At 40.9% G+C, this 25,552-nt stretch overlaps 1 protein-coding gene across 4 annotated transcripts in view; it reads left to right on the forward strand.

Annotated features, from left to right (window-relative positions):
- FAM114A1 (family with sequence similarity 114 member A1) overlaps positions 1-24,519 on the forward strand; it is a 68,741-nt gene extending 44,222 nt beyond the window's left edge. For all 4 annotated transcript variants that reach the window (XM_065907328.1, XM_065907327.1, XM_065907331.1 and 1 more), the window contains exons 8-14: positions 5,355-5,478; positions 11,070-11,161; positions 12,915-13,076; positions 14,151-14,290; positions 16,587-16,659; positions 20,336-20,389; positions 22,542-24,519. In XM_065907328.1, coding sequence (XP_065763400.1) covers positions 5,355-5,478; positions 11,070-11,161; positions 12,915-13,076; positions 14,151-14,290; positions 16,587-16,659; positions 20,336-20,389; positions 22,542-22,643 — 747 coding nt within the window. In that variant the 3' untranslated portion in view covers positions 22,644-24,519. The remainder of the gene's footprint in view (positions 1-5,354; positions 5,479-11,069; positions 11,162-12,914; positions 13,077-14,150; positions 14,291-16,586; positions 16,660-20,335; positions 20,390-22,541) is intronic.
- Positions 24,520-25,552: the final 1,033 nt, after the last annotated feature.

Here is a 25,552-nt window from a genome sequence, read left to right on the forward strand (position 1 = left end):
ATTAAATGAGATAATCCATGTGAAGCTAGCTGCAACTTGCCTAGTACATAATAAGCAGTCAGTGAATGTTAGCTGCCATTTTATGCATATATATGTATATGCATATATAATGTCAGTGACATTTTATTTTTTATCCATTCTTACATATATATTTGTTATTATTATTGAAAACATTACAGGGAAGCACATCCCCTCAAAGCTCTCTTGGTAGGAGAAAGACATAAGCTGCTCCCACTGTAGGTCAGGCTATAAAAGAGCCCTGCGGTCCAAACAGCCCCAAAGGACTGATGTTGCCAGGAGTGAGGTTTAGTCCCTGGAGGGGGGCATTGCCCTCTGTTTGCAGACTGCTCCCACGTGCTTATCTCTCTTTCCCCAGCCTGGAGATCTTCATTGTTCATAGTTTTTCATTGTGAGAAATGCAGAGCTTTTCTTGGCTTAGTAATAATACCTGTTGTTTAGTTGCTGAGTCTTGCCCGCCAGGCTCCTCTGTCCATGGGATTTCCCAAGCAAGGATACTGGAGCGGGTTGCCATTTTCTTCTCCAGGGAATCTTCCCGACCCAGGGATCAAACCTGAATCTCCTCCATTGCAGGCAGAGTCTTTATGGCTGAGCCACCAGGGAAGCCTGTAATAGTACTTACTGGATGTTATAATTAATCGTTCTAAAAAATATGGGTCAAAAACTATAGAGTTCCCCGCCCTCTTGAACCTATATTGCAAAACAATTATCCTCCAATTAAATTTTTTTTTTTTTTTAAAGCTATAGGGTTTCTCCAAGGTATGAGTGTCTGGTCAGCAGGCAGCTTTCCAGCATTTAAGGATCCAGAACCCAGGCTCTGTCCATCTTCTGGATCCACTAGTTCCATCCTAATGTCCGCAGACTTCTGACAAGAATACAAATGGAGACCCTCCTGGGGTTGTCAGATTTAGCAAATAAAAATACAAGATGACTAATTAAATTTTAACTTTAGATAAACAATGAATACTTTTTTAGTACAAACATGTCCTGTGTGATATATAAGATAGACACTCATACCAAGAAAACATTCATTGTTTATCTGGAATTCAGTTAGACATCTTACACTTCATCAGGTTACCCAACACATACCACATATTTAAAAGTTAAAGAGCTTTTGGAAACAAACTGTTAAAGAAAATATTTTCTGGGACTTCCCTGGGGGAAAGACTCCATGGTTAAGTGGTTAAGACTCCATGCTTCCACTGCAGGAGGCATGGTTCAATCCCTGATTGGGGAACTAAGATCCTGCATGCCACATGGCATGGCCAGAAAAAAAAGACATTGTCATCCTTCTTTGACAAATGTAATTTCGTAATGGCCCAGAAGGCCAGGTTCCCATTTAGAATGTTTAGAGCCCTCAAGTTTCCACATCACCCTCCCGTCTGATCTCTTCCTTTTGTCTCCACTGTCCTGAGCTGCCTCTCACTTCAGGGAACCTCATGGGCACGTGTGAAGATGCCCCGGTTCAAGCACCATACACAACCCCTGCAAACAGCCACCTTTGTCCACTCCTTGGGCTTAGGGGTACATCGCCTGGTAGATGGTCCCTCCGTAGGAGGCACAGCCTGGAGAAGAGGTCCATACAGACTTCAGAAGGAAACTTGCAGTCACCTGGAGAGTGATCTAGACAAGAGAGCGCAGGCTCTGGGCAGGCACGTCCTTTTGCCTCTGTGGCTTCCCCTATGTCCAAGTCTAATGTGTCGGATTTCATCCTTCTCTAGGAACTCACTGTCTTCTTCATCCCATCAGCATGAGGAAAGAGAATATAGAGGGGAGTCCCCAGTTTTTCAAAGTTTTAACCTGAAAATGATACACATTTTCTCTGCTAACATGCCATTGGCTAAAACTTAAGACAGGGTGTACAGAATGATAAGGAATCTTTACTACCTACAAGATGGATGCTAGGATGGCAATAGGCATGGCAGTGTGGTGTACTATGAATCTTGAGGAAAAACTAATATTTTTATAGTATTTTATATACCCAATAGTTAACCAAAACAGTAAATAAGAATCCTCAAAATGACTCCCTCACACCAGACTTTCTACCCTTGTGTCCCTGACAGCCCTTAGGCATGGTGCCAAGCATATAGTCAGCATTCCATGAATATTTATTGAGGAGTGCATCGTTATTTATTATTTATTATTGGATTGAAGTAAAGATTTAATGCACATCATCTTGGCATAATGGAATGAACTAGGAGGACGCAGAAGAGATGCTGTGATAGAAAGATGCTGACCAAAGAGTCCTTCACTAAAAAGAACCCTTCCTGGGAGATACCCAAAGCAGAAAACCCCAGTGCATTCACTCCCAGGGGATGGCTATCCTCAGAATACATGGAGAAACCAAGAGGTCCCACATGTGCATATGTATTTCCACTAAGCCTTGGACTTTACTACCCATTTTTCTTGACTCTGAGAAAAAATGTTGTTCAGAAAATATACCCAAAGCATAGGAATGTGGTGTGGTCATATCAAGGACTGTGAGCCCTAAACAGGAGTGTGTAAGCGGAAATGGAGACCTCTGGAGAGGTCAGGGTGGAATAAATTTTTTTAAAAATTAAAAAAAAAAGAATCCACCTTGCCATACAAGAGACGCTGGTTCCATCCCTGGTTGGGAAGACCCCACATGCCGCGGGGCGGATGAGCTCATGTGCCACAATCAATGAGCCCATGCCCCGGAACCCTCGAGCCGCAACTAAGCCCTTATGCAGCAGCTGCTGAAGCTCGCATACTTCAGGGCCTGTGCTCTGCAACAAGAGAAGCCAACACAGTGAGAAGCCCCAGTACCTCAACTAGAGAGTCGCCCCCGCCTGCTGCAACTGGAGAAAGCCCTCCCTCAGCACCAGCTTCCCTGGTGGCTCAGACCGTAAAGAATCTGCCTGCCATGCTGCAATGCAGGAGACCCCGGTTCGATCCCTGGGTGGGGAAGATCCCCTGGAGGAGGGCATGGCAGCCCACTCCAGTATTCTTGCCTGGAGAATCCCATGGACAGAGGGGCCTGGCGGGCTGCAGTCCACGGGGTCACAAAGAGTCGGACACGACTGAGCAACTAAACACAGTATAACACTCACGCAGCACAACCAAAAATAAAGTAAATTTTAAAAATCCACAACCCGAAGACTATGGCAGCTTCGCTGCTAGCTCTCCTTCCCGAGCCAGTGTTAACCTACAGAATGAGAAATTTAAAACCTTCCTACTTTACAGTCAGACTTTACTTTTTGTATGGTTCTCCATTCACTGTGACCGTCTTGGAATTTCACATTGGTCTTTGGATTCACAGAGGTTGCCTGGCCATCTATCCAGGTGATTTCTAAGAGTTTCTGAAGGACGGTTGCAAAAGAGGAGTTGTGAAGAACAGTGAGCAGGGAGTGTGCCAGTTCAGGCAAGACCCTCTGGGCAGCGTCCCTGCCCACCCCCGCGCTTCTCCAGAGGGCTCTGCAGCCCCTCCTTGGGGGCACCCCCCGCCCCCCTTACTGCATTCACACGTGGTGTGGCTCTGGTCGGTTCCGTTCGTATGGGCCGCCCTCCTTCAGGCTGCAAGATCTCTGAGACGAAAAATATGTCTTGTTACGTTTTTGTAACTCCTACACAATAAAACCTCTAGCAAGTGTATTTGTATGTATATCTGTGATATACATATACCTATTTGTTTATGTATTTGTTTACATACCCATTTTGATTGAATTATAGTTGCTTTACAATCTTCTGTTAGTTTCAGGAGAACAGCAGTTATTCAGTTATTTTTTCGGGTTATATTCCGTTATAGGTTATAACAGGATATTGACTACACTCCCGGTGCTACACAGTAAATCTCTGTTCTGCATCTATTCTATGTGTAGTCGTTTGTATCTCTTAATGCCACATTCCTAATTTGTTCCTCCCTCTCTCCTTCTCCCCTTCAGTAACCATAAGTTTCTTTTCTGTTTTACATGTATCTTTATTTTCATTATATATAAAATTTATTGACCACCACAGTAAGTACTCTTGAGTACATCATTTCATTTAACCTTCAAAACAGTCTTATAAGGTTGATGCTATTAGTTCTCACTTAGAGATAAGAGGACTGAGCCATAGAAAGGTTAAGTAAATTACCCAAAGTCACATGATTAGTAAGTATAAGAATTAGTAAGATATTAGAATCCAGGGTTGACACTGAGGTGTGTTTTTAGCCTCTTTGATGGCGCTACCACCACCATTTACTTAGCATCTGCTGTGTGTATTTGTGCAGTGTTCTTCACATTCATTGTTTCCTTATCCTGCTAAGGATCACAGTGAAGTGTGGATCTCACTTTAAAACAGAAAACTTCCTTTGGATGTACACCCAGAGGTGGAATTGCTGGATCATATTATAGATCTATTTTTAATTTTTTGAAGTGAAGTTGCTCAGTCATGTCCGACTCTTTGCGACCCCATGAACTGTAGCCTACCAGGATCCTCAGTCCGTGGAATTTTTCAGGCAAGAGTACTGGAGTGGGTTGCCATTTTTTTTTAGGAAGTCAGAAACAATACTTTCAAGAGATATCTTCACTCCCATGTTCAGTGCAGCTTTGTTCACTATAGCCAAGACATGGAAACATCCTAAATGCCATAAACAAATAAATGGATTAAAAAGGGTGTGATATATATACACAATGGGATATTATTCAGCCATGAGAAAGAAGAACACCCTCCAAATTATGACAATATGAATGGACCTTGAGCTCCTTATGCTAAATGAGATAACTCAGAAAGAGGAAGACAAATGTTGTATGTTATTACTTGTATGTGAAATCTAAAAAGGTCAAACTCATAAAAAGCAGTAAAATGGTGGTTAGCCCAGGATAGGTGGGAGGATAAGACTGATATTGTTTAAGGGTACAAACTTGCACAAGTAGTAACTTAGCCATAGAGAACTAATGTGCAGTATTAGGAATTCAGACAGCAATTTGGTACTGTAATCACCAAGCTTGGTAAGAGACTAAAATTTTAAATGTCTCAATGACGAAAAACAAAAGATAACTATGTAATGCAATAGAGGCATGAAATATAGCTACAATGGCAATCATATTACAATATACACATCTATCAAATTAACATGTTGTACATCTTAAATTTATCTTTGACATTTGACAATGTTATCTGTCAAATACATTCAATTAAAAAATGAGAAAACTGAGGCCCAAGGAGTTTATGTAACTTACCCGAAGTTGCACAATTAGTAGGCAGTAAATCCAACATTCAACCCAGTGTTACCGCCCACACCACAAATCACCTGGGAGAAGTAGGCACAGCTGTACGTAAACATCATTAATGAGAAGAAAAGATGACAGTTATGCTGACCTATTTCTTTTTTTCAGGTTCAGTCATTTTTAGCATCACTTGATGGAGAGAAGCTGGAGGTCTTAAAAAATGACCTAATTTCCATTAAAGACATCTTTGCAGCCAAAGTATTCGAGAATGAAGAGAATCAAGAAGTGAAAGGTAAAGAAAAATAACCAGATAAAATAGCAAGACAAACTGTTGGTGTCATCCTTATGAAGCTGCTGTTATAGGCACAGCCCTTTAAGCAGAGGAGAGGCACCCATTCAGCCCTCCTGCTAATTGAGCTCTCCTGCTCCCCTCCCGACTCTGTGCCCCTGCTCTTGTCCCAGGAGCTGGTCACGCTGACCTACAATCATCCCTTCCTCTGGGTGGGAACTCCTGAGTTAAACACCTTTACTTCTCTGATGTCCAGCATGTCACAAGCACACAGCAAATGCATATGGTCGAATGATCGAAGAGCGCAATGCACTCAACAGGGCCCTGATGGCTAGAGTTTAGGCTCCAATGTCCAATTTTTTATCTGCACGTGGAAGTCGTTGAATGTGGTTGGTGTTGGTGGTGGGCAGGTCTTTGAGTGGATTTCTTTTCATGTTTTTCTTCTGCCTTTTAACTTCTGTGTGTAGGAGTTAGGGTGTATTTGTAAGTGGCCTGCCCTTCCCCCCGAAAGTACAGTTCTGACAAAATCACATGGTACACCAGGGCTTGGAGTGTCAGTCACTGCGGTGAGCCGGATGCACCCTCCCACGACACACTTCCAGCCAGATGATGACAGGACCCAAGGAGAACAGACTCTAGATGTGAGAGGCAAGGCTTCCTTGAGAGGGGCCAAGATGTTCCCCAGGTTGGATGTGCTTAATGATTAGGTTGTCCATTTGGGAGCAGAATCTAGTAAAGCATTTGCTATGTACATGGAGAGTGATTGATGTCATCACCATGCCCTGCAACTGCCACTGTTTTGTGTAGGTTATGCTGAAAATTTAAGCAACTGTGGACACAGGAGGCTGGCTTCTCCTAGGATCCTCTGAAGGGTCTTACATGCAACATTTTTACTTCTTACTTGCTACTTGGCCTTGAACAAGGTATATAACCTTTCTGAAACTCAGTATTTTACCTATACAATGGAGACAGTGATACCTATTCCCAAGGGCTATTGTAAGGATCAAATTAGATAATATATGTAAAAATGTATATTACAGTGCCTGGCACATGGAACTGCTCAAAGTGTTAGCTGTTCTAATTGTCAGACGTGTTAACACAATTCCAGGAAAATAGCAAAGATGCAATAAGTTATAGCTTTCATTTACAATTGTACTTGTGATAATGTACATTCGTATCATCCAGTCTCTGGAAGCATTTTATGCCCAGACGTGATACATACCTTTAGAAAGAAAGTCATTCAGTCTTGTCTGACTCTTTGTGACCCCATGAACTTTACAGTCCATGGAATTCTCCAGGTCAGAATACTGGAGTGGGTAGCCTTTCCCTTCTCCAGGGGATCTTCCCAACCCAGGGATCGAACCTAGGTCTCCCACATTGCAGGCGGATTCTTTACCAGCTGAGCCACAAGGGAAGCCCAAGAATACTGGAGTGGAGCCTATTGCTTCTGCAGGGGATCTTCCCGACCCAGGAATCACACCGGGGTCTCCTGCATTACAGGCGGATTCTTTACCAACTGAGCTATGGGGAAAGCCCGATATATACCTTTAATCAAAGCTCAAACACAGGAGCTCAAGTGCTTCAGCCTAGATATTCAGGGCAGTATTATTCTAAACATTTGCAAACTGTCATTTAAAAAATATTTCCCCCCTTATTCCCACATACTGACCTTATATGCCTTCAGTTTAATGAGATTTATGCTCATTGAATCAAAATAGAAGAATCAATTACACTGCAGCGTAGAAAAAGGTCAGTATCAAAGAGACAGTTGGAGAACAACGTTTCTGAGCATTTGCGTCCTGCTATAAAGTCACAAAGGATGACAGCCTTGTCTTTGCTTTAATAATGAAGAAACTAAGACACTAGCTGTCAAAGGTCCTATGGTTTGTATTATGGACCCAAGTTGAACTAATGTAGATGCCTCTTTTCCAGAGTAACAGTCACCAAAAAATGCAGGCTGTTTTTCTTCAGCTTCATGATACCTGAGGTAAACCTCTGTCCTATTGGGGGTGTCATTCAGAACAGATAAAAAGAGGATCCCTAACATCAAAGAAATATTATTGCCAGTGTAAGTTAAGGCAGCATTGCAACCCCAACAAGTACTATTTCTTGGAGAGGAAACTTGATTCACACTGTTAAATAGAAAAAGTTACTCCATGTGTTATGTTCCAGTCTTAGTACAGAGCTTCAATAAATGGAGATATTTGAATATGACCAAAAAGCAAATTGTAATCTTGAACAGCTTGGTTAGGAAATGGTAGATTCGTCTCTCTTTAAGTGATGGAACCCTGTTACCTCCCATAATACAATATGTTCATTTTCCTAAAGGACATCTCCAGATTACCAAAACACTACAAATTTTAATTAATTTAAGAAATAGGTGTCATTTAAATGCCTAAAGAAGAACAGGATAGAAGAATAGCAGGGTTGTCATTAAATCAATCCAGTTATGATGGAGTGTTACAAACTCCAGAAAGCTGAGGGATTAACTAAAAGCTGTCGAGAACAATCCAGGGGCCAAATTCTAGGAGAAACCAGAGCGTTTTCATCATATTTTTTCTTGTAAGCACTTATATTTCTAAAATACCTCTAACACCTAAATAATTTATTTGATCGTCTCGGAAAATGTAATAAACTATCATTTTTAGATAAATTTAATACTGGGCTCCTCTGTTTCTAATAACATTAGCTAATGATTTGCATGTTTGTCTTTCCAGCCACATGTAATTTTATTACACTGCCATGGGTCTCTAATTTGGTTTCCCACTGTTGTAAGGAGATTTCTAAAAGCTTTTTCCTCTTTTCACTGCCTTGGTGAAAATCTTCTCAGCCACATGTACAGAACAAGAATTGTAGTAATAGGTCTTCTTTGTTACAACATTCTTTATCATCTGTGTTTTTATCTACTTTCATTTTTCCCTGTGATGATTTCCCTAAAATGTTTGCTCTAAGTTATTGGTACATTTCTCTGTTTTATGAAACAAACGCACATTTAAAAACTGGAGATACACAGAGTACATATATCCTAATTTAGTGCAGATTGCTTTCAAATACTTTTAATCTCCCTATGTTTATATCTCTGTAGCATATAACAATATAGTTATATAAAACTTTAGTGTTTACAAATACTTACACATTCGTTTTATTTGGTCCTTACAATGACACTAAAAAGGAGATGGGTGGGTTTTCTTATCCTAAATTTACAGAAGAGGAAGTGGAAGCTGAGAAGCCTTGTGACTGGCCCGAGTCACAGAGCCAGTAACTGCAGGAGCTCAGGAAGACCCCCAGCCGCAAGTCAGGCTCTTCCTGCCCTGCTGTGCTGTCCCACGCAGATGAGAAGGCCCAGGCAGGTGGGGAGTGAGAACCCGTGGGCTGCCCTTCTCACTTTGCCCACTTAGAGAGGGTGAGGCCAAGACTTCTGACCAGCAGAGAGAGAATCTCAGTGTTTGATGGAATCGCATTCGCTTTCTCTCTGATTCTGTCTTTGCAGGCCTCCAATTCGCCCCTTTCCTGCTTGTGACTAATGCCTTTCTCATCCTGGAAGGCTAGGTTCAAGCATCACCTCCTTCTGGAAGCTTTCTTAACACCCATGATCAAGCTTTGCAACAGCCTGCTCTATCTGAGCACTCGCCTTATGGATTTTTATGATTTGCTTGTATCACTTCACCATGAACAAAGACAACCATCTCTCTACCCCAGGGCACATGCCTCCCTCCGCCGGCCACAGCTACCCTGGCCCCCATCCCTGTGACTCACTCCCCTCCTGCTCTGGGCTCTTACTCAAAAGTCATTTTCTCAGCTTGAGATTCTTAACCCCCAGCTGTCCCTATCCCTCTTCCTTGGTTTCTTCTTCTCCATAAAGCTTCTTACCTGACATACATGCTTTCCATCTTTAGTATCTTTATTGACCTGCTCCCCAGTAAGAATAAGTATCTAAATTCTAGGGGGTGATAGACGGATTAGGCCAAACGTTTTGAACAAACACCTATGAGTTACCCAGGCTACCATGACAAGCTGCTGATTAACCATTTGTCTCTGAAACAGAAACAAAGACAGGCGGACAAGTGTTAGCTACAGAATTTCTCACACAACTTAGCCCTCTCTGAAGCTGCCATCTTCAGGCACTAACATAAGCCAGGTATTTCCTTCTCAGGGGGTTTTGAGGTCCTGTAGTCAGGCCGGACGAATGATGCTTTTATACGGTACCCCCTCCTCACCCCAGACGAGTGATACAACCCACAGTGGAATCAATTCTTTTATTTATTTTTTATTAAAGTATAGTTGAATTACAGTGTTGTGTTAATTACTGCTATACATCACAGTGACTCAGTTATACACATGTATACGTTCTTTTTCGTATTATTTTGTGTTATGGTTTATCGCAGGATACGGAATGTCGTTCCCTGGGCTGTACATTGGGACCTTGTTGTTTATCCATTCTATTAATATGTATACCAGTTTGCATCTGCTAATCCCACACTCCCACGCCTACCCTCTCCCACCCACGTCCGCCTTGGCGACCGGTCTGTTCTCTATGTCCTTGATTTTGCTTCTGTTTCACAGATAGGTTCATTTGCATCATATTTTAGATTCCATGTGTAAGTGGTATCATATGGTGTTTGTCTTTCTGACTTACTTCACTTAGTATGATAATCTCTCGTGGCATGACATCAATTATTTAGCACTTATCAGAAACTTGAAAAATGGCCTCAACTTGTAGATTCAAATGAGAGATAGAAGATGGTAACTTTAAAGATCTCTCCTTTTTATTGCCCATCAATGAGATTAATTTTATTTCATGTATATGACATGTTATATAATCAATATATTAGTAAATATGGTACAACCGATTAGTAAATTATTTATTCAATAAATATTCATTGTATCACCTGTTACGTTCCAGGCACTGTGTTAGAGTCCCTGGATTCAAGAATGAGCAAAACAGATACCATCTGTACCCTTAGGTAGCTTCCAATCTGGAGGGAAGACATACCATTATGAAATATTGTATGACCAGGCAGGTGTCCTAGGAAACCATGAGAAGTTTCTCCAGAGATATGTTGTTATAGGTATTAGGATAAAAGTAGATAATCCACGGAGACTAAGTCTGCTTGCTCAGCGCTGTGGCTCTGTGGACACAAAAGGGCGCCCTGGGGTATCATTAAGGGCTGCAGTGCTAAGCATAACAAGACTAGAAGCCTTAAATACAGTGTTGTCCCACGGCTCTCAGGCCTGAGAAACGTCATTAATTTGTTCATGCAGTCATTCAACAAATAGCTGCTGAGCATCTATACCTGTTACGGTATATGCATGGTCCCCCCTGCCCTCACATGCCCGTCAGTCCAGCCCAGGGGTGCCCCAGCTAGAGCTGCGAGCAGCAAGGCTTCACCAGCCCCTCACCTGGCTGCAGCCTGCCCCCTCGCCACTGTGCTTGAATATCCGGGCATGGCTCGTCTTTGCCCGGCAGCCGGAGGACGGGCTGCTGCCACCCCCACTTACACTCTGACTGCAGGCTGTAAGATTGGGGGAGCTGCCGCATTCTGCAGGATGAAAAATAAATCATGCTTCTTACTTCTGTCGTTTTCTATTTCCAGGCATAGAAGAGAAGGAAGAAGAGTTTGCTAGCATGCTTACAGAGCTTCTTTTTGAATTACATGTTGCAGCCACACCTGACAAACTCAATAAGGTCAGACCCATCTGAGTCTGGGTGTTATTTGTTTGTTTTTTAAAAAAGGTCTTGGTTGTAAAATTCCAGAGATTCACCTGAAATAGAAAAACCCCCAAGCCCCAAATGGCACATGGGGAGAGAGGCGTCCCAGGCCAGTAATTAAGATTTGAGGAGGCAACATCATGAAGTGTAACTGTTGAGAACATGCTAGGCTGTGTGATGAGACCTGCATTTTAGTTGCAGCTTCACTGGTGTGACCTTGAACAAGTCACTTCTCCACAAAATAGGATTTCATTCAAAGCAGGGTTATCTTCAGCCTACAGGAGGAAAGAGGCTCAATTATCAAAGAGCTTTTGCGAATTCCATCTCCCGTCGCCTCGAAAGTGACATGCCAGAATCAGGAAGAGAAAACTCACCAGCCAGAGCCAGGTCACCCGCACGACCCTTCCCCCTGGAGAGCTGGTGCCTCGTCCTGTCTGAGATCCAAGGCCATCCAGGCTTTCACGGCCTGGGTTCCTCTGATAGTAACACAGGATGTTTTGCAAGTTTGTACAAGGTCTTGCTAGAGCATTTCTTAATGAGGTCACTGAGCATTAATTACTTAAAACAGTGTCATTTCCCCCCTTCTCTCTTTCTTTTTCTTCTTTTTAACTATCAGTGATTGACACAGGTCCTCACTCATCAAGGTGAGTGAGCAAAGGGCAGACTGAGGCAGTGAGGTGCAGAGATGAGTAATTCTTTAGCTCTGATAGAGGTCACCACTTCTGGCAGGTCAGTGACTTGAACACGGTGTGGAAATTGCCTCATTCATCTCCGCGCCGCGGCTGCCACTGCTCAGACAGTGTGAGTGGCGCCTCCGAGGTCTCACTGGTTTACTTACATAGCCAGGTAAACCTTTGTCCCTAAAAGAGGACTCACCAGGGATAGTTTTGTTGGATTTTGTCTCCCCTAATCTTCTCCCTGTTAACTTTTCATCAGCACTCTGTGTTAAACTTTGACGTGCAAGCTTTCAAATGAGAAGTCAGTTTCACACAAGCTCAGATAAAACTTAAGCAAACAGCTTAAACTGCAGTGCAAAAGCTAGTGAGTCTGGCCTTTCAAAATCCAGGGAATAATACACAGGGAAGGTGGTTTCTGCTTGGTCAATAACTTTAAAGGCCACATGTTGCTCAAGTTGCACTCATGTGAAATGAAATTAATCATAGTTCTCTCCTCCCTCACCACCACCCTGAGGTCAGAAGACCTGGCCTGGCTGGAGAGGAGCAGAGCCATCCTTCATCTTCCCAGCGTGATACATTATTAGGTTCATGAAACACTGAGGGCTTCATGAAACATGGCAGAAGAAGAAATTTGCTTTAGCAATGACCCTGGCCAAATTTCATATATGTATATATATTTGTATGTATATATTCTATCATGCTTTTATAGTTGGTCAGGAAAAGTGAAAAATATACTATGGCTTTTCCAGGGTGACTGTCACTTTTATTCCTATCTGAATATCATTTTAGAATGCTTTCCAAAAATTTCTCTGGCCCTGCAGGTATTCTCTCCATACATTCTTTCTATCATGTCCCTTTTCTTACTGTATTTTACCAGAAAGCAACAACAAGGTGTTTTTAAGGAGGTTGAGTAATTGCCCCACCACTCTTTAAACGTACAGAAAACCACCCTTAATGGATTAGGATTTGATCCAAGTCATGGGATTGGCTTTTGTGCCTCTGTATTTGTACAATAGACATATTGCTTTGGTTGTACGGGGGGTCCTTTGCAGGCCATGAAAAAAGCTCATGACTGGGTGGAAGACGATCAAACTGTGGTATCAGTAGATGTGGCTGAAGAGTCAGAAGATAAAGCTGGGAAGGAAGAAAAGGAAGAGAAACCTGAAAATCCTGAAGAAGATAAGACGAAAGAAAAGACAAATAAGACAGTTGAGGTAAACATGTTACAGATCATCCACCTAAAGAGCAGTAATACCTAAATTTTATTTGCAACTTAATTTTAAGTGAGGCAAAGCCATTTCATTTTCATTTGTATCCTATTCCACACTAATATGAGAATTAATGTAATAAACAATAAAATCCCTCTATGCCAAGACATTTCATGACTTAGCACAGATATTGTAGCCTTCCTCCATAGCTTTACAATTATAATTTAAAGGAAAAAAGATCTTTAAGAACATAGGTGATTTATCTTTAGAGTAAAATTCCATCCTATATGCAAATATGTAACCATAAAATGTCTTTATGCCCTTTAACTAATGAGGTAATTGAAGCTTTTTTGAAAAAATTTCATTACCATAGTTTTTATTCTGTAGTTTAATAAATTTATATGTGCATAATTTAGAATCTGCCTGTGTTAAAAAAATGCATCTGCAATAACTTCATTTTACATTGAGTTTTAGATAAAGAAATTTACAATTTAGATCACTCTAAAGAAAAATATCTACTGAGGTCTGTTCATTCAGCCATCCGTCTACATGCTTTCTTGAGTATCTGCCTGTTATGTGCCCAGCATCATGCTGAGAACTGGGGCGTGTACATGTGTGTGCTCAGTTGCTCAGTTGTGTCTGACTCTTTGTGACTCCATGAGCCTAGCCTGCCAGGCTCCTCTGTCCATGGAATTCTCCAGGCAAGAATACTGGAATGGGTTGCCATTTCCTTCTCCAGGAGATCTTCCCTACCCAGGGATCGAACCCGTGTCTTTTGCATCTCCTGCATTAGCAGGCAGATTCTTTACCAGCTGGGCCACCTGAGAAGCCTGAGAACTGGGGACCCAGCTATAAAGAAGGATTGTCATGTCCCTGGGACCTGGTGACACGTCTATTTTATGGTAGCATTTCCATTTAGAATAATCTTAGTTACACCCATTAAACTTTGGGTAATTTCTTTTCAGGTCATATTTGTTTGGTTTTCTTCCCAAGAATTATTTAAGTTTTTTAATGTCACAACATTTTTTAGAAAGTATCTGCTCAGTGAATAATTTTCTGACTTATACTTTTTGCTTTCAGGAAGTTTACATGCTGTCCATTGAAAGCCTGGCAGAAGTAACAGCTCGCTGTATTGAACAGCTTCATAAAGTAGCAGAGTTAATTCTTCATGGACAAGAAGAAGAAAAATCAGCTCAGGACCAAGCAAAAGTTCTGATAAGGTAAATGTTACTTTTAATTCTTATTTCTCAAATTTTATGGATTTGTGTCATTCAAACGCACACACAGACCCATGTACACCCTTGGCCACTAAAGGTTCCGATTTCACGTCGACTAGTTCCATTGTTCTGTGGTCATCTTGAGAAATAAGGACTCTCTTAAGAAATGAACATGCTAGGGAGAATAGTAATAGTCAGCTAGACATTCCAAAAATTATTTTTGGAGAGATTTAAGGGAAGACACCCTAAATCATTCAGAGCTAAGTGTTTGTTTTAGTAGGTCAGTGTCTTGGAAGTACAAACCTTTGAAGATAATTACATTTTCAACATGCCGCACAAATAGAGAAAACACACCTTAATGGACTTCTCAGCTAGTTTCATAGAAATATACAAACCACCCCCACTGTTCCTAGGGACTTATACCAGCTCTGCATATTCTGACTCTGGCAATGACGGTCACTATTGTAAGCTAGTTCACCGTGGATTGCTTGTGTGTGCATATTTGCTGTAATATGTTTGTTCTTCAATAAGCTACTATTATTAGTTCATCTAGTGAAATAAAAATGTGTATATATGTAATGTTATATACATGAAAATAGCTGGTATCAATTAAAATAGTTGATTATGGAAGTGAAGAATAAGCCATTAACTTTCAGGCACATGACTATATGCAGTGGTACAGAGAACTAGCAGAGATCCAAATGCCCTCTCATTATTATAAATATATAGACACAGGAGCCAAAGTAAGAGCCTCCTGAAATATATGGGTGCACGCGCACATGGACACACGTCTGAACACTGTCACCCAACTAGTCTTCTCTTATTACTACATTCAGCAATGTAGGTTGGGGAGCAACTTTTTAGTGGAAAGACCTTCCCAAAGCTCATTCTTATTGACTTTGGTGGCATTTTTCCTCACTTGTCCAGATTTGGCATCTAGTTTAGATGTTCATATCTAAACATGTGGAAATCAAAGATATTGTAAGCCCTGCACAATCCTGCCCTTAAAATGCATACAAAGAATATGTACTTGTCTCAGTGGAGGGGGAAAAGGAAACAGTAAAATAGGAAAAGTTTAAAGTATTGAGGACAAATCTGAGTACTATTTATGGTGCTGATTTGAAAGAGGGCTGAAGTCAGAGGTTTCTGAGTATGGAAAATAGAGCCGTACCCTTAGCTCCTTTCCTATTCCCAGCCCCTGACTGTCCCAACCTTACCAAGCTGCTCCAAGAAAAAGGTAATAAGGCCTCATATATGTCTGTGTAATAAGTGCGTTACCACCCACATGCCCAAAACATAGGCAGAACTACTCTTTGCCATCTCCAGCCTTACTCCTGACCCTTTTTGCAGAGAAGTCTTGGATGGGTGGATGGGTAGAAGGGGGGATAGATGGATATAAGGCAACATACCTGAATACATAGTCTAGACACAACCCCTATTTATCCGAATGAAACTTACTTCCATTGGCATCACTAAATCTTTTAATGTGTAAGATTCTTAACTTGGAGTTATTGTTTTGCTAACAGCATTTTAATCACTGTTCATGTAAGTATATATACTTGTTAAAAAATTGGGCAATATGCACGTTGCTAGGTAATTAGGTTTTCAGCTTTTGTCATCATCTTCTATATTATGACAAATATTGCTTTGTTAAATATTTGTACCTACCTTGTGTTATTTTCTTGGGGTGAAGTCCTACACATAGAAAGGCTGTAATAAACATAGAGTTTTGATGCAAGTATTAAAAAACATATTCTACAGTATCTTTGATTTGAGGCATCTCAAAAAAACATAATCAAGATATAAAGAGACATCTGAGTTTGAATTCCAGCTCTATCATATTCTTGTCCTAAGCAAGTTACTTAACCATCTTAAATGTCAATTTCTTCATTTATAAAATGGGAATAATCACAGACCCTAATGAAACCATTATGAGGATTAAATGTGATTATGCATACAAACGTACTTAACATGGTACCTCAGTGACTGCTCATTATTATTTTCAAATGACCAAATGCTGGTCCCTTGGCAATAGTCTTAAACCCCTTTACATGTGGAAATCAAGCCTGGTAATTTCCTGCATATGTTTTTGCTTCTAAAAAGAGGTAGGGTGAGAATTAGATTAAACTGTGATTGTGAGTCATGAAAGAATACTAACGGAAATTTCTGCAGAGCATCTTCAAACTTGCGTGCCCTTCTTTTAAAGGGAATGCTGTATGAGTATCAATAATTGTATTAACAATCTGATTATTTTCCTTTACTAAAAATCCCCAAATCTCTTTTTTTCTTCTTCTTTCAGATTAACTACTGCAATGTGCAAAGAAGTGGCCTCCTTATCAGAGAAGTTTACATCTTCTTTAACCACTGTTGGGGTAAGACTGTAATACGGGCTCTTTTTTTCACCTTTTTCCAGGGAAGGTCTGTTAGGGGCTGTGAGATGAAGTAGAGGATGGAATGCCTTCTTTGCTCCTCAAGCCAAAGTGTAGCCAAGACATTTACTAAAATGACGCTTGAGCATCTTCTTTGGCAACAGGTGGCTCGAGGCTCTCATCCGATTGCCGTATCAGTTATAGAAGATATTGGGTGGATTTTCAAACCTCTCTGGGTCTCATTTCCTTTATTTGTTAAAGAAAAAAATATCAAATGAAGATTCCTTCTGTTACTTAATATCTGTGATATGTAATACCAAAATCTCTATTAAAATAATTCATTCTTAATATTCACATTCACTTGTCCTCAAGGCCTATTTTGTAAACCACACAAGCTTTATTGTTACACTTCAACTTTAACCAAAAGAAAAAAAATATTATCAACCAATCTGTAGAAGTGTTTCTGTTCTCCAAGTAACAAATTTGAGAGGGTTGGCATTCCTTGGAGATGTGGCTTCTGGTTCTTTTCTTGAAAAATCAGTCATGTTATATGACTCAACCTAGTGGGACTGGAGGAGACAGTAGAAGTTATTCCTTCTCAAGCTTTCCACTTTTCCTTTAAGGCCCTGGATGCAGGGGCAGATGGTTCTTTACATGAGAAACAGCAAGTTTTGCTTCCTGGCTTAGCTGGGGTGTTTGGGTAAAAATGTATTAGTGTCCTAGGGCTGTCTTGATAAGTACCACACACTGGGTGACCAGCACAACCTCAGCTAATGAAATCTGTAAAGCCCTATCCCCAAGTAAGGTCACATTCCGATATACTGGAGGTAAGGGCTTCAGCATATCTCTTTGGGGGCCACAATCCAACCCATGACAGGCAGTAAAGGAACTTTATTAAAGGTGGTGGAGATGTATGAGCAGCTGTGGGGACCCCTCACCAGAACTCATGTACCTTCTCTCTGAAGTGCTGCTATTAAAATTAATGTGACTCATCTGTAGCAGTTCCCAGCTCTCTCCCTTCGAATTCCAGGATCCTGGGCGAGAAGGTTTGAAAGGCTCGATAGCATGCCTCAGATATCCATCTGGTGTCACCAGCAGTGACTGAGGACAGGGTCATTGCATGTAGACCTGCCTGGCTGCTGCCACGCACCTCCCCGCACCCCAGGAAAAGGGCAGTTCTCCAAAAAAAAGCAGAAATGATTGTGGACTGACTGTCGGGAGGTGTACGCCTCCCACACTTCTGTAAGTGGCTTAGTTAATAAAGGATGAGCTACATACCAGTGATTCATTCTGCTGTCAGAGAATATGGCCTGCATCTCCTAATTTGCAAAACACCAGCTTTTAATATTTGTCTGATTTTAGGCCTTCAGCAGCGGAGCTTCACTGTAAGCAGGCAGTGAAGGGCGCTGCAGGTAGAAGCGTATGCATAGGGTAGGCTTGATAAAGTGCGTCTATGTGCTCAGCATTGCCTGGGTTAACTGATGCTTGTGGACCTTGGTGTAACTGCTAGATTTACAGAGAGGTGTGAAGTCTTAATCAGAATGGAATGACCTGGGCGACTTGGCTTCCCAAGGCTCTACCGTATCCTCTTCTCACTCTTTCCACTTTTTTCTGGTTTACTGCTTGAGACGCTGAGTCCCGGAGGGGTGAACTGATTCACCCAGGCTTCTCAGTCTGTCTCTCAACTCCCAGTTGACTGCCCATCAGACACAGGAGGCAGACAGCTAACTGGCTCTTATGGTTTCCTAGTGATGAGGATGTATATGTCTTTGTGTGTATGTGCTATATGTTTTTTATGATTCATGTTAAACATGAATTTATTTTTTAAATTTATTTATTTTTAGTTGAAGGATAATTGCTTTACAGTATTGCATTGGTTTCTACCAAACATCAACATGAAACAGCCATGGGTTTACCCATGTTAAACATTAATTTATTTACATTGATGGGTAATATTCATGGTATTGCTTTCCATTCTCTTTAATGTAGTATATTCTAACACAGTGCTTCTCAAACCTTAATAGGCAAGCAAATAACCTAGAGATCTTATTAAATGCAGATTTTGATTCAGTGGGTCTCGGATGAGCACTGAGATTCTGCATTTCTCACACACTTCCAGGTGGTAGCAGTGCTCCTGATTCATATCCTACTTTTTGAGTAGCAAAGTTCTAGCAGATAAGTATGTACTTGAATGAATATACACACAAAAATGAATGAATATACACGTATACACATAAAATGCACACACACGTGTGTCCAAGTGTTTTTATATACAAAATCAGGAACACACAGATTATCATTTTGAAGAAGGAAAAAAACAGATCTAAAGATAGTTTATGAAATGCCATCTCACCACAACAGTACCTCTCGTCTTGTGCTGTGATAAATCATTCACATCAAGTCATTGTTTCTGTTCTCTAAAAGAGCCATTATTCATAACTTGAAGTTAATGAGTGTATATTGCTCTCCAGACTCTATTTAAATTGCTCGCACATCTCATTGATTCTGAAAGCCAATGTCATTTTATTGCCCTCATTTTGATTATATTTTAGAGGTTTATTGATAATCAAATAAACATGAAAGCAAACCATAATGGATTTTCTGGTTACTTACTAAAATGACTGCGTTTTTAAAGAATTTTTTTCCCAAGACTCCATTATGCTTTCCCCAGTAAGACAGTACTTAGCCCTCAGTAGAGTAACGTCAATGAAAGTGGGCTGCTCTGGGAAGGTAGACTTCATTTATATCCTTTTGTTTACCATAACATTTTTCGAGTACCGTGAGAGAAAACAGCCTATTAAAATTGCTGCCTCTCTTTCTAGTCCGTTTAATTAATTATTTATTGTCTAAGAGCAGATTGAACATTTTAGATAGAGAAGACTGTTGATTAATGGACCCATAGCAGACATAATAATAATGGCTACATGGACACTAACTCACTTTTTGAACACCTGCTTAACCCAGGACTCTGTATTCTGCACTTTACATATATTCGTGTTTTGCAAACTGGAAAATGCCAACCTGTTTGCAAGTTGTATTCAAGAGTATTTTAACTTTGCTGCCAACCTAGAAGACATACCCTATAACCAAGTACCTGTGCTTGCATTTAAAAGAAAAACAGACAGACCAGGGCTGGGACAAGGGAGGCAAGTAAAGGTACTTAACCTGTCTACCAAATTTAAGGGGACCATCTCTCAAAAAGAGACAAAGAGACAACCTCAGTCATCTAGACAGATGCACTGTTTAAAAAATCAACATGAACACCAAAAGTCATGATGAACAAAATAGCAAAATTTTAAGTAAAGATTGAAGCCGACTCTGTCCAATCCTCTCTTACTCACCTCCCCCTAATCCCAGACCTGATACAAGCTTTGAAGGGTTTAAAAGGTCTGAGTTTAAATTTCTAGCTACATGACCTTAAATAACTTGCTCAACCTTCCTGATTCATATTTTTTCATCTGTGAGTCAGGGTTACCGTGGTCCCTGCCTACCCCCTAAGATTTCTGTGGAAATTAAATGAGATCGTGTAGGGGAAGGACAAGGTATGAAGTCTTACGTATAGTAAGCATCCCACTTCTTCTCTAAGAGATCCCTCATAAAGCCAGCGTCTTACACTTTCTGTGACAAGCCTTGGAGTATAAGCACCTAATCTGTCAATTTCAAACTTTTGATTCCACAGAGCAACCAGAAGGCTGAGGTCCTTAACCCCATGATCAATAGTGTATTGTTAGAGGTAAGTGGCCCCCCAGAGAGAAAATGCTTCTGAATTAAACCAAATGTTAGAGCTACATGTTTTGTCTTTCTCCCAGGCAGTATTACTGCAATTCTAAATTTTATCGTCTACAGTCTTTTTTTTTAGTACATTTGTATGGTTCAACCAGCTGTAAACCCTTGGGTGAAACAACAATGCCTAATTTTCAAGAATTCCTGATTATAAAGAGAAATGCTAAGCTTGCACGTTATTTCTGTCGCTGTTTCCTCCGGCAGAAGCACATTTCTGCTGCCAAGTTTGACACCAGATTTAACACTGTGATTATTGGCTGCAACGAGGGATTCTTGCTCAATGGTGATTTTTTGTAAAAGTGAGCACTTCCCTCCATTCACAATAACCTTGGGTTTAGCCGGGTCTAAGCTCCAGACTGGCAAAAAATGACAGGTAAATATTTAGCATCTGCCCATTCACTAACCAGAGGCAAGATCCTCTGTGACCACTCACTCCGTGGCCTGCCCACCCACCAGGGCATTATAACATGGACTTGCAGCTGCCCCACTCAGCTGTGGCTTGGCCAGAAGCAGCGATGAAAAAGAGAAGAAAAGAAAAGGGACCAAGGACGCCTCATTCTTGACCCGTAGGCACTGTGTTCCATCTGTGGCTAGTGAGGGAAATTCTTCTGTTACAGATCAGCCATAAGAAACCGGCACTTCTATAGCCCCACGGCACCCAACTGAATGAAGCCTCACGGTATTGACAAGTTTGAATATAAGCAGTGTATATACAGTGGTTTCTTGCTCTCTGAAGTACCCATCAAATGCAAAATTTGGAAATGACAAAAGTGAGGGAGGGCTACATATAAATATATAGCAATGCACTTAGGAATTGGGTCTTACCTTTAAGGAAAACTACCAAGGTACAGGAGTAACGGTGGTGATGTTAAGTGTTATTGTTTAAGACACAGCCTCCCAGAGGGATGGAGTTGACATGCAGGGACAAGGAACCTCAGAGGAAGATTCTGAAGCTAAAAGGAAATCCAGGCAATCAGAGGCAGAACATGGAACCTGAAAACCTTTTCCTTGGCCCACCCAAAAGGCATTAGCTGATGAATTACTGTCGGTCATGAAGAGTATGAAGTCAAATCACTTATTCATTCCTTTGGTGGAAGTTTTCTCCTGTTTTAATTACCTGAAACTTTAAGTGGTCTCTTGGAGAATACTGTCTGTTAGAGCACCCATGAACATGAATAGCAATGTCAAATTTCCGAACCAAGTGGAGAGTACCAACATGAATAGGAAGAAGACAGCATTCAAGGATTTGCCTTGAATAATTGCACAATATCTCCAGTAACCCATTATTGTTTATTCATCTATACATGTTAGTCACTCAGTCGTGTCTGACTCTTTGCCACCCCATGGACTGTAGCCCACCATGCTACTCTGTCCATGGGATTTTCCTGGCAAGAATATTGGAGTGGGTTGCCATTTTCTTCTCCAAGGGATCGTCCCAACCCAGAGATCGAATCCAGGTCTCCTGCTTTGCAGGCAAATCCTTTGTCATCTGAGCCACGAGGGAACCCCTTCTTCATCTATAGGTTAGGACAAACTACAGCCTCCTTCATGCTGTGCTTTTGTGTTATTTCAGGGCAGAGGGATTGATCTGGAAAAAGGATAAGTAAGATCGGACATAATGGGTATTGACTATACACACATAATATACCCTAAAGTGTGAGTATTAGTTGCTCAGTGATGTCCAACACTTTGTATCCCCATGGACTCTGTTCATGGGATTCTCCAGGCAAGAATACGGGAGTGGGTTTCCATTTCCTTCTCCAGGGATCTTCCTGACACCAGGGATCAAACCCAGGTCTGCTGCATTGTAGGCAGACTCTTTACCATCTGAGCCGCCCGGAAAGCCCTAATATACCCTAAAAGTCTATGGAAATGGCTCGCCTCATTATACGTGAATTCTTCTCTCTGTTAGTCTAGATAATTCAGAGCTGGTTGCAACCCATCCAACCAAATGTGTTTATATCTACTTTAAGCAATAGCATTAAAAGAAAAATGTTCTAAAATAGTGTGGGGTTTGAGGAGAAGAACATTATCAGATGGGAAGAATTGTCAAGCTGGAACTCTGACAGTAAGCCTTCAGTGACAGCTTTCTCCATTCACAGGGCTGCAATAGCACCACGTACATCCAGGATGCCTTCCAGCTGCTGCTGCCTGTCCTACAAGTTTCACACATCCAGACCAGCTGTTCCAAAGCACAGCCGTGACCTGGCCAGACTTCATCTTGTTAAAGGAAATAGTGGGCCCTGTTGCTCCGATGTGCATTTCCTGGGAAGTTTTCCGTGCATCCAGCCACAGACGCCCGTTTGGAGACACTACAAGCAATTTTGCACAGATAGTATTGAAAATGCAAGTTTAAAGAGAGTATCATTTCTCTTAATGTATATGGTTGTTTTTACAAATAATTATGTTTCTTTTATGTTAATTTAAACCTTCACAGCTTTGTATTGATAATTTCCTTTCATCTGGAGTTCACTGACAAATATTCATTTCTGTTTTCCTGGTTAAGCATGTTATCTTTGGCAAGTCATGAGCAGACCCTAGACTTTCAATTTCCACTTTAAATTTTCCCATTCTTGTAGTATGACTTTAAATCAGTTCTTATAGTGGACTTAGTTGTATTATATAAACGCCATGGGCAGAGATAACACTACTTATAGATTTTTACCTGTTATAGTGAAAGGGGAATATAGTGTCTCTTTATAGTCATTCATTCTTCAGACAAGCATATATTGAGCTCCTTCTGTGTGCGTGCTCACAGTAGAAGAACATGATCTCACCCTAGAAACAGATATTCTGAAAGAGGACTTACAATCATTCTGAAAAAGCTTTAAAATACTAATAACTTTTCTAAACCTTAAAAAAGTTGACGAACAAGGTAAATAAGTATTTTTTAAAATGTTCTACCCCTCAGCAGATTGGATTTTTTCACATTCCTTGAATTTTTTTATCCAAAACTTTGCATATGGGATGAAAATACATATGATAAGGGATACTAAAGAATATTTTGTTTAACACTGACTTCTTATGACCACAAGTACATAATGGCATAATCACAGAGCTTGCAAGTATTTAGATAGAATATTAGAGGGATTACAACACAGTAGAGCCCCAGGACTGCACTTTAAAATCGACGACAGTTGAGTCAAGCTGTTCCATGAATACACAGGTCACACTCGCTGGTGGCAAACGCCATCATTGCTTCTAAAGACAGAACATGTTGCTGTAACGATAACTCAATGGTATTACAATCCAAGAGGCTGCAGCGAAGACCCTGCAGCCGGGAGAGGCATTGTCAATGGGCAGTTCTCCCCTCCAGGCCCAGAGTTCACTCTGGGCAGGGGTTTCATACAACATTCTTGTTTGGGAGCCCCAGTGACATCCCTCCCTACCTGGGAGGGACATCATCACAAGGTGTCTCACCCAGTGGCTCTCTTCTGGTGAGACAAAGCCTGTACGTTAGCCTTGTTCACCTTTGCTTTTATTCCCCTGGTAGGATAGACCAACTTTTGTTCCATACAGGTAAAGTAGGGATCTTTTCGTATCATCCTACTTCTTCAGTTCAGTTCAGTTCAGTCACTCAGTCGTGTCTGACTCTTTGCGACCCCATGAATCGCAGCACGCCAGGCCTCCCTGTCCATCACCAACTCCCGGAGTTTACTCAAACTCATGTTCATCGAGTCGGTGATGCCATCCAACCATCTCATCCTCTGTCATCCCCTTCTCCTCCTGCCCCCAATCCCTCCCAGCATCAGGGTCTTTTCCAATGAGTCAACTCTTCGCAAGAGGTGGCCAAAGTACTGGAGTTTCAGCTTCAGCATCTGTCCTTCCAATGAACTCCCAGGACTTATCTCCTTCAGGATGGACTGGTTGGATCTCCTTGCAGTCCAAGGGACTCTCTAGAGTCTTCTCCAACACCACAGTTCAAAAGCATCAATTTTTCATTAGGAATTTATTTTCCAATATCCTGCATTTCATTTGTGTATCTCCTGAAACAGCCAAATGGAAAATATAAGAAGTTATTTATAATCTGGAAAAAAAATTCTCTGTGGAATCAATTAAGGTGGCTTTTCCTACTTGCTATTTGATTGCCTGAAATGTTTCTGCTGTTAAGTCTAGAGAACAATTAAGTGATGAAAATATTGCATTTGCCTCTTCATAAATTTTAGACTTTTTATGTATAGACCAGAGGACAGTGTTGAGGTTTACAATTTCCTTATATCAGTTTTTTAGCATCAGATGGACTTATAGATGTTAACAGGAAATGTAAAAGAAACGGATAGTTGCAAAGAGGCTAGAAATTAGACTTTAAGCCTTCACTCATTTAGTGCATAGCAAAATTTTTAATCATGAAATGAAATATAAATCTATAAAAGAATAAGAGAATTATTTTTTAAGTGGTGACTTTATTTGCATTGCACTTATATATCTTTTAATGATAGGATGTGAGGATTGCCAAGTGAAAACACAGGGTGAGAGATGATTCCTGGGGCCTAGCTCCATGGTCTGAGAATTACATTATTTAAGAGAGAATCATCATTTAAAATATATCCACTCTCCAGGATTGCTCTCTTTCAATACTGTTTTTCACCATCACTTTTAAATAGTTTCTTCTTTGCTTTGCTTTAAAAGCTAGCAAAGCACATGATCCAGATCTGAGCAAATATCAATCAGTTACTGAATGAATGATTTAACAGACTTACTCTGGAAGTTTTGTATTCCTTCAATAATCCTTTACAGAAATTGGGTTCATTTCAATCTATGCAATTACCCTGAACACGCATGCCAGCTTTTTTTTTTTCTTTACATCAAGTGCAAAAGAAGTTCTAGTCTAAATAATGAATGTAGTCTTGTGCCTATGCTTGTGCCTTATTAAATAAAAACCTTCAAAAGCATATTTCAAATTCAAAGCAAAATGCGTCCAAGAAAATTGCTTTGGGGTATTGATACACGCAGCTCTAAAGGGCAAAATCCCAACACTTAAAGGAAAGTATTTAATCCTGAACTTCAGACAGAAGCCTCCCTTTCCTCCGGGTCTCACACTGGGCTGTACATCAAGCCCATGGTTAAATGAGCCACGTGGCTGACCGGGCAATGCCAGTGATGAGCCACTTCA

Source organism: Muntiacus reevesi, chromosome 16 (assembly GCF_963930625.1).
Source record: "Muntiacus reevesi chromosome 16, mMunRee1.1, whole genome shotgun sequence".
NCBI classification, from domain to species: domain Eukaryota; kingdom Metazoa; phylum Chordata; class Mammalia; order Artiodactyla; family Cervidae; genus Muntiacus; species Muntiacus reevesi.